This window comes from Penaeus chinensis, chromosome 40 (genome assembly GCF_019202785.1).
Source record: "Penaeus chinensis breed Huanghai No. 1 chromosome 40, ASM1920278v2, whole genome shotgun sequence".
Taxonomy (NCBI): domain Eukaryota; kingdom Metazoa; phylum Arthropoda; class Malacostraca; order Decapoda; family Penaeidae; genus Penaeus; species Penaeus chinensis.
This window is the reverse complement of record NC_061858.1, coordinates 9916736-9926735: the sequence shown is the minus strand read 5'-3', so window position 1 is coordinate 9926735 and position 10000 is coordinate 9916736. Positions and strand designations below refer to the sequence as shown.

At 41.8% G+C, this 10000-nt stretch overlaps 1 protein-coding gene across 2 annotated transcripts in view; it reads left to right on the top strand.

Annotated features, from left to right (window-relative positions):
• Positions 1 to 938: 938 nt before the first annotated feature.
• Positions 939 to 10000, top strand: part of LOC125047218 — a 38424-nt gene continuing 29362 nt past the window's right edge. The window contains exon 1 of one of the 2 annotated variants that reach the window (XM_047645411.1): positions 939 to 1037. In XM_047645411.1, the coding sequence (XP_047501367.1) occupies positions 1020 to 1037 (18 nt within the window). In that variant the 5' untranslated portion in view covers positions 939 to 1019. The remainder of the gene's footprint in view (positions 1038 to 10000) is intronic. The other variant, XM_047645410.1, reaches the window with a different exon arrangement.

Here is a 10000-nt window from a genome sequence, read left to right as displayed (position 1 = left end):
CAAACACGCACATCGTTTTGTCATTGATCTGCATATAAAGTATGGGATCAATTTTTCGATGCCAAGTGCTGAAGCCACAGAGGAAGAAGAAGGGGAACTGGCCGGGGGTGGGGGTGAGGGTAGGGGTTAGGGTGAGGTAGATGGGGAATAGGTGGGGGTGAGGGTGGGGGTGGGTGGCAGAAAGGGTGGGTGGGGTGGGAGATAGAGTGGGTGGGGTGGGAGATAGAGTGGGTGGGGTGGGAGATAGTGTGGGTGGGGTGGGCGTGGGAAGGGTAGACGGGGTAGCGCACCGCTAAGACGTTACAAAGGTTACTCATGAATTTAACAAGAGCTTCGCGCAACCTAGGCGAGTACCCCCTCCCCTTCCAGGCCACGGGCTGAGGTAAGGTGGGGGGATATGGATTTCTTCTCTGGAGGAGAGGAGGTGGAGGAGGAAGGGGAGGAAGAGGAGGAGGAGAAAGAGCAGGGAAAGAGGAGGAGGAAGAGGAGGAGGTTGTGTGACGTCACACCGCCGAGCGCCATGGTGAACAAATGAACATTTTATGAACTTTCTCGTTCTTATAGTTCCAGAGCAAAATGGTAGCGCGTATTATCCTCTTTGGATAAGATATTTACATTACTCTAAATCAGCTATGGTAACGAGCATCGTTGGAATATCCACATGTGCAGTCAGCAGATTATTTGGCAAAAGGTCCTCTCACCCGCAAACCAAATCAGTGTCATGATTACATTCACCATGAGTACGAACTACTATATATAGCAGTTCTATAGACCACATCAAACTTTAAACAAGAAACGCACGGTTCGACGCCAGAGAATAAATGGAATGGGAAGGCAACATCGCAGAGCGACTTGTGGAGGAACAGCGGAGAGGGGAGAGGAGGGACGGGAGCTGAGGGGAGAGCGGCGCATGCGTGAGCATCCAGAGAGTTCCTGGGTCGCCAGTGTGCTCATCCTGGCCTTCGGGAGCCGTTGCCGCAGCGACTCTCCTCGTCCAGCCTGCACGCACACGCGCCGCCATGGGGGTCGACGCAATGGTAGGTTGACTCACGTGCATTTGAACGGTGTTTGTGCCCGTCAGGTGACAGCTGTTCGATCCCTCCGATCTCCTCCTTCCTCATAGGCTATTTGGCCCGTGCAGTCGCTGTTGCATGCAGAATGCCATGAGACCTAAGGGAGCGGGATACGTTTTTAATGGGCCGGTGGCAAAGACGAGGCCAGTCCCAAGAGGTGCAATCATCTCCACTCACCCAGATTCAGGGGCAGCCACGCCGGCTATAGTGTAATGCTAATCAAGAACCTATTAATTAACATTACGACTGAAACCACATCCCTAGTGATATCCGACAGGACTTAACAGCAAAGTGTACGTTAATAGATCTTTAAGTGGGGAAACGAATGAAGTGAAGAAGCTCTAGAAAAAACATGTGCAGCTTCTCTCTCTCTCTCTCTCTTCTCATTCTCTTTCTCTCTCACTCTTCTCTCTCTCTCTCTCTCTCTCTCTCTCTCTCTCTCTCTCTCTCTCTCTCTCTCTCTCTCTCTCTCTCCCTCCCTCCCTCCCTCCCTCCCTTTCTCTCTCTCTACGGTTTTCCGCGTACAGCTGCACTCTCAGTCCGCAGACGCCGGGAGGACTGAGGCAGCTGATAGTGCATGGGGATGCCGGGAGGGAAGGGAACTGCAGAAGAAATGGATGTTTATGCTGCCAAAGGTGATCGTTCTGTATTGTTTGGAGGATCTGGGTGTCGTGTGGATGCATGGCAGGCTGAGTTGCCGTTTGTAAAGGTGAAGGTTGACGTTAACGAAAGGGAAGGAGAGAGAAAGAAGTATAGGTAGAGAGATAGACGGCGATAAACGTAGAGAGAGAGAGAGAGAGTAATTAGAGGAAGATAGATTGATATGAGAGAGAGAGAGAGAGAGAGAGAGAGAGAGAGAGAGAGAGAGAGAGAGAGAGAGAGAGAGATAGATAGATAGATAGATAGATAGAGAGAGAGAGAGAGAGAGAGATATAGAGAGGACGGTGAAGTAAAGACCAAAAGACCATAGGTATTAGGCCCACTCGAAATAAATAAATGAATATATATATATTAATGTATAGATATATAAACCAACAGAAAAATAAATAAATAAATGTATAAATTAATATAGATAGATAGATAACCAAATAGATAGTTACAAAAGTAGATAAATATGAATAAAGTAAAGTAACACGCAGTTAACTAACAATGAACGTGATACGAAGTGCTTCAGGCGACCATCAAGATAACATATACATATACACGTAATGCATCAAGTAGGAAGTACAAACACCATTGGACTTATTTCATCACGCACAGAAGGGAATGGTGGGTGTGCTTTGGTGTTTTTATGAAGGTGTAGATGCAACTGAGACGTTGGTAATTGGCCAAATGCAATATGTTCGAATAGCATCGTTGCAGTACAATTAATTATCAGCACCAGTTAGTCCATTATCGAATAACTATTATCACTAACATGTTAACTCGTCGACAGTCATCACTAACCTGTCAAATGCATTTTCACTTTGAGTATAGATATATGTTATGCTGTTCTCGGAAAAGTAAGGTGAAAGGTCAAACTAAGAGGTTATGTTATGCTGGAAGCAAAGGAGAGTAAATACGTAAAGCTAAGAGTCCTTTTTTCTTCATTATTTTAGGAACTTCAGAACACTGGGACATCAACAGTTAAAGAAAAAGAATCATAGGCAAATTGCACCTGACCTAAATACGTTTATAGAAACTCACCATCTGACCTGTTATTTCGGACGTAATGAGTCAACATACGATCTGTTGTGTGGCGTGGCGTATGTCGTGCCTTTTAACTACGGATCCAATGGCCGTTTCGTGTTCTAGATCGGGACCATTAAAGCCTCTATCCGTTCACAACTTCCCGGGCGCCAACAAGGGAAGGCTTCCGTGCGTGAATCAAATTAACCGTGTCGGTTGTTTACTGTATTATATTCTTCCATTCTCGCAAGTATAGAATGGCTCACGAATGATGTCGAGAAGTGAAAATAATACATGAAACAGAGAACGGAAGCCCATGCCCCCCCCCCCCAAAAAAAAAAAAAAAAAAAAAAAAACATGCAGACAGATCGGTTAGAGAACGATGCAGTTCCGTTGAACGCAACCCAGTTCGCGTTGTTCGATTTTCGTTCAAAGCAAGAACTTCCTATAAAGCAAAAGTATGGTGACATAAATATCGAATGCCGACAGTATTATGCCAAGAGATAGACGGGGGTTGTTTATGGAGAGACGGCGAGGTTGTGTACATTATTTATTCATACAAATTGCTGGCACATACCATGTTACGTCCGGACTTTGAATATAGCAGCTACAGAAGAGTAAGCAAAGAGTAAAACAGAGGAAAAATAAGAAACGGAGAGAGAGAAATCGAGAGAGAGAGAGAGAGAGAGAGAGAGAGAGAGAGAGAGAGAGAGAGAGAGAGAGAGAGAGAGAGAGAGAGAGAGAGAGAGAGAGAGAAAAAAAAGAGAGGGAGAGAGAGAAATCCTGAATTTCACAATGTTTTTTTTTCATGTGTGTAGCTATAGTGTTTGTATTCTGCCACACACACACACACACACACACACACACACACACACACACACACACACACACACACACACACACACACACACACACACATAAGTGATAAAGACGAAGCACACGGACAGGAAAGGTTGAAGTACTGCAGAGCAGCGGCAGTGTATCTGGCGGCCGTATTACGTCTCTTGAGAAATTCAGTCCTCTTCTCGTGATTATGACCATTGTTATTTCTTCCTTGTTTAAGCCTGAAGGGGAATGGGGAAACTAGCATTTATCTTATTTTAAGTTGATATTGTTTAAGGAGATAAAATAATTAATAGAAAGAAATTTACAAAGAGACGGTAGATGTGTCGCCATTTATACGTAGAAGAAGGAGAGAGAGAGAAAAAAAAAACAAAAACAGATGAATAAGCAATGTTAGCGGCGAGGTGGCTGGTGTCCAGGGGGGGAGGGGGTTGACGAGGCGTAAAAGGAGGGTGACAATGAGTAAAGGAGCTAGTGATAGTTGGGGTCGTAGGTTTGTGGTCGTGTTGGGCGTAGATTTGTGGTCGTGGTGGTTGTAGATTTTTGTTGATGGTGGTCGTAAGTTTGTAGGCGTAATTTTTGCGACCGTAATTGTGTTGGTCGTCGTTGTCGTGGTGGTCGTAATTGCTGGTGGTTGTAGTTGTCTGGGTGATCGTAGTTGTGGAGTTGGTCATAGCTATCACTGTGGCTGTAGTTATTCCTATGGTCGCTGTTGAGGTGGTCTTGGTTTCGCGGCGGTTGTAGTGATCCCTATGGTTGTAGCTGCTGTAGTTGTAAGGTGGTCTCCTTTATCGCGGTGGTCGTAGTTATCGTAGATCTCGTGGTGATCATAATTCTCGTGACAGTCGTAATAGCGGTGGTCGTAGCTGTCGTAGCAAACGTACTCGTCGAAGTGGTCCGCGTCGCGAGCGGTCATCGCCACCGCAGTCGTCGTGGTCATCGTGGTCGTCGTCCGCACTCGCCAGGGGCCGAAGACGCAAAGGGGGCACCGAAAAGAGGTCGATAATTGATTATGGTTCTTGCGTCTTTATGGTATTGACGCTTTGCCGGAACAGCTGTGGCATTACAATAATTCATGAGCATAACAAAGTTCATATCGAATTGCCGGAATGATTCATCTATTAATCATAAAACTGGACATGCCGTATTAAAAAGCCCAATTTAGAGCCAAAGTTATAACGGCATTATGCAATCTTTTATACGTTTATCGTCAATCTTTTATAAAAAAGCAGTGGCAAAATTGTCCATAATGAAAACCACCTCCAAAAAATCTACAGAATTCCCAAGGGCGATACACAATGACTGACTAAAAACGTAGACCAATTTCCCATTAAACTTAAAATTCATAAAATGATGAAATATCGGACCCGAAACCATTGCAACTTGAACCGGTTCAGCGCCACGGTATCTTATAACTGATTGATTGCATAATTACGTATCTGGAGGGTTGGTGATGCCTGTGGAATCTTTAGAGGAATATAGACGTATGCGTAGTGGTCCCTTATTTATTTACTTATTCTATAATTTATCTATTATGCAATCTAGAGTTTATTATGCACTCTGGATATCGCGATAAGATATGTCATTAACGTATACAGCATTAGAAAAATAAAGTTAGTTATCAGTATTTTCATTTTGTGGATAAAATGTACACATAAGAAAGATATCGAAGGCTTAGGAATGTAAGATATAATATTTAAAGCCTGGGTCATTTCTTTGAAGTTATTGATTAAGGAATTCATTCTCCAAAAAAAGAAAGAAAGAAAGAAGAAGGAATGAATAGGAGAGGGAGAAGAAGGGAGAAGAGACGAAGAAGAAGAGAAAGAGGAGGAGAGGAAGAAGATGAAAAGAAAATATATGAAAAAGAACGGATATAGCAAAAGAACCACCACTCGCTGTCTGCTTCGCCTTTATTGCTTGTTTTGATATATTCTCTCTTATCTTCTCCTTATCCTTCCCGCTCTTAGTCTCCCCCCCCCCCTCTCTCTCTCTCTCTCTCTCTTTCTGTCACTCTCACACACTCACTCCCCCCACTTTGTCTCTTTCTCATTCATTCCCTCCCTCTCTCTCTCTTTCTCCCTTTCACCCTCACTCATTCACTCCCTCCCCCCCCCCCCTCTCTCTCTCTCTCTCTCTCTCTCTCTCTCTCTCTCTCACTCTCACTCATTCACCCCCTTCTTCTCTTTCTCTCTCTCCATTCCACTCTTTCTACCCCTCTTGAAATGTACAATGTGTGTTACGCGCAGCTTTAAGTTTGCAATGTACAGCAGCCACCAGTACTTTGATTGGATTTCGATAACAGTTCCGGTTCTCGGGAATATAACTATTTCTCTGGAAATACAACACTCGAATGATTTTCCAGTCGATAAAGAATATAATAAGCAGTTAATTCAGTATCCAAATAAATGAAAATGAACGAAGTATAATAAAACAGAACAAAGAAAAGGTGTTAAGCGAATAGTCATCATTCCCTAAGTAAACATCCATTGCATGCTACGTGGAATGTATTCAGGTATGTAATTTTCGAAAGGCTGCGATAAAACGCCTCCATCAGCAAAGCGCTCTCGGATACAGCGATATTCAGCAGTGAACTTTCCGCTGAGCCATTGGACTCGACTCCGGAATGCTTGCGTAACGTAATGCTGCCACGTTGATGAATAAAAGACCGCTATTTAATAACTGAACACAAGCCTGGGTTATTGCGCGTGTTGAAGAATGAGTCAATTATTATGAGTTATTCAAGGTTATCATACTTTGTTCAGCACGAGAGACGCTCAACAGGTGTTCAGCTAACTGCAGATAATTAGACATCGGTTTCAACAAAAATCTTTGTATTTGACTTTCCATTCGTGTCGATATCGTTTTCCGATAACAAAGAGAGACTCCCGTAACAGCCAAGACGCCAGGTTATAAGTAATTCGTTCCGCGGATCACAAGCCCTGGGAAATAACGCCTGGTCTCTATCGATGCTTTATTCTCCAGGATTGTTTTTCTCTAATATATTTTACTCAGTATTTAAACAAAAAATGAAGAAGAAAAAGAATAGGAAGAAGAAAGTCGAACATAAGTGGCAGAAGAAGATCGATCATCGCCCTACCACATTTCCCTTTCATGCTATATAGCTACGAATGAAACGGCTCATCGAAAAATTATTGTACATCTCGTGCCAGCCTTTGCCTCGAGACGCTTCCCACGCTGCTGCGCTTCGGGGAAAGATCAGCCGGCTCCCACTCCGCCCCCGCTTGGCATCCGCGTCCCCAGCCTCGGGTGTTTGCCTTTTATCGCATTATACTAAACCGTCCATCAGATCATATTGCATTATGCAACGAGCTGTATTTCTTTATCTTTTATCATCCATTACATATAGGGAATTTCCCTTGCTGACGAGTCATTTCACGTAAATGTTTTTATTTGACATTCCCCCTTGTCCACAAATCTCATACACAGCATAGTCGACAAATGACGCAACGGCTGTTTCCTCAGGAACATAATACTTCACTACCCCTGAACGCCGCAAAAGTTAAAGCCAACATCCCGGGATGTAAAATTGCTTTCATCGTTATGGCGGCAAAGAAAGGCTCTGATGAGAGACGGTTTCGGGTTCGGAGAATGTTCCTCCCGGATGTTCGCAGGAAGGAGCATTGTCTTCTAGGGTCGTAACTCGGAGCCGGGCCAATAAACTTGGGAACTCTAATGCGTAGGCGAGGGTTCGAAGAGAAACTTGCAGGTAAAACACGAGAGAAAACGTCCAGAACGGTTAATAAAATAGTCGGTTTATTTTCTTTTCCCGATAGAGCACCTGCTACGCATATGGGGAGCTTCTTAGCTTCGACACGTAGGCGAGGCTTCGAAGAAAACATTGAAAAAGACAAATAAAATATTGCCTGACTATTTCTTCTTTCTCTCCCGACTTAGCGCATTCTCGTTTCATGATTACAAATGAAGGTTAGGGAAATTTCGAAGGAAGATATGCATTATTCATATCATACAGAAGAGACAGAGAGAGAGAGAGAGAGAGAGAGAGAGAGAGAGAGAGAGAGAGAGAGAGAGAGAGAGAGAGAGAGAGAGAGAGAGAGAATCGCAGAGACGTATCTCCGAAAAAAACACATCGTGTCCTACGCAATAAAGTTGTGACAACGAAGCACCCAGTCTTAAAACATCGCCACATTACGATCGCAGCCTTGCTTATGCTTCTTTGTACGTTGCTGCAACAATTCACCCTCGTGCTGGGGCCTCGGGGCGCTCGACTGAAACAGAAATGGGCTTTCTTTTCTGTCAGCTGCGTTCGCATTTTCTTTCTTGTGGTCCTCTCGTCAGACGTCGTCCGGGAGGCCGACTGAAGGAACGTTTCCCTTGACTGCTTTCCTGAGGACCTGCCTAAAGTTCTCGACGGAGCTTCCCTCGCCGGAGAATCGATACCTGATCCGAAAACCGACAGAAGAATACGCGACTACACGTAGACGAAGTCATATTTACATACATACATATATGCTTACATGCATGCATGCATACAATCATACAAACATACAAACATACATGCATACATACATATATACATACATATTTATATATACACACGCATATATATATATATATATATATATGTATATGTGTGTGTGTGTGTGTGTGTGTGTGTGTGTGTGTGTGTGTGTGTGTAATGTACATATTCATTCATAAAACGGAATGATCATTGAGTCGATCATACTATGGGATGGTGGTCAGGAGCTATAAAATAACAATGTAAAGTTTTGTTCTTTGCTCCCAGTTCCGTCTTACTAGGAATGCTATATATATGCATATACATACCTACACACGCACACACACACACACACACACACACACACACACACACACACACACACACACATATATATATGTATATGTATGTGTATATGAATATGTTTATACATAATACATAAATGTACGTATATATGTATGTATATCCATTTGTATATATATATAATTATATAAATATGAATATACATATATATGTATGTATATGCATTTGTATATATATGTATATGTATATATGCATAATATATACATATACTTTAACATATACATACATACACACATACGTATATATACATATACATATATATACATATATGTGTGTATATATATATATATACACACACACACACACACACATATATATATATATATATATATATATATATATATATATATATATATATATATATATGCATGTACATGTATTTATGTATATTTGTACACACACACACATAAATATATAAATATGTATAAATTTATAAATATATAAATATATACATAGATACAAATATATAGACATAAGTATGTATGTCTAAATAAGTATTCGCACTCACAAACTCACGTAAATGTTGATTTTTCTTACGTATATCCTTTTATCCATAATCTATGCATGACTTCAACATTCAGGCACGCACACCCACATAATATAATAACTTTACAAGGCAGAATCAAATGCTTTACTCTATCGGGCCTTTGCAAAAACATGTTTTCCACCAAGTTTTGCAAATAACATGTAAAAGCTGAATGTGAAGGATTTTAGTAACGATTATGGTTATGGTGATAATAGTAATCATACTGATTATGATAATGATTATAATAATTATATTGATACTAATGATAATGATTGTGATAGTGATAATAAACATAATGAGAATAATAATGGTGATACTAATAGTAATAATGATGTTAATGGTAATAATGATGATAATGATAATAATGGCAAGGACAATAATGATGATAATGACAATGATGATAATAATAATAATGAAAATGCTAATGCTAATAAAAGTAACAAAAGCAGCAACGATAAAAAAAATAACAATGATAATAGTAAGAAAATATTAACTTTATTGTACAATACTTAAAAGCTTGCCGCCTTCATATTCAACAAAGATCACACAGGAAACATAACAGCACCTGTCCATAGTCTTCAACTACCCCCCTTCCTAACCACCACCCCTCCCCTATTACACCCCCCAACGACCTTCCCCATCCAATAAGACTCCATGATACAGGCGGTTGTTCACTAATAACAGCGCGATGCAAGCCCATCCTCGAAGCATGGGCGAACAGGAGGGTAAAAATAACACAGCAGAAGGGGGAAATTGCAACGGAGATGTGGGCGAGCGTGGGTTCTCGTTGCTGCTTATGGGCGTCGTCAGAATAGGGGTGATTGGCAGTTGCTCTTTTAAGGGGCATTTACCTGTCTGGCTTGTTTGTGGGTCCATTTGGGTTGTTTGAACGGTTGTTTACGCTTGCATGGTAGTCCGTTTGCCTGTCTGCTTGTTGATCTGTTGGCCCATTTTCCTGTCTGGCAGTTTTGTCGGTCTCTCCTTTGATTGTACTTTGTGTTTCTCTGTACGTGCTGTTTCCTTTTTTTCTTTGTTTTTCTCCTTTTACTA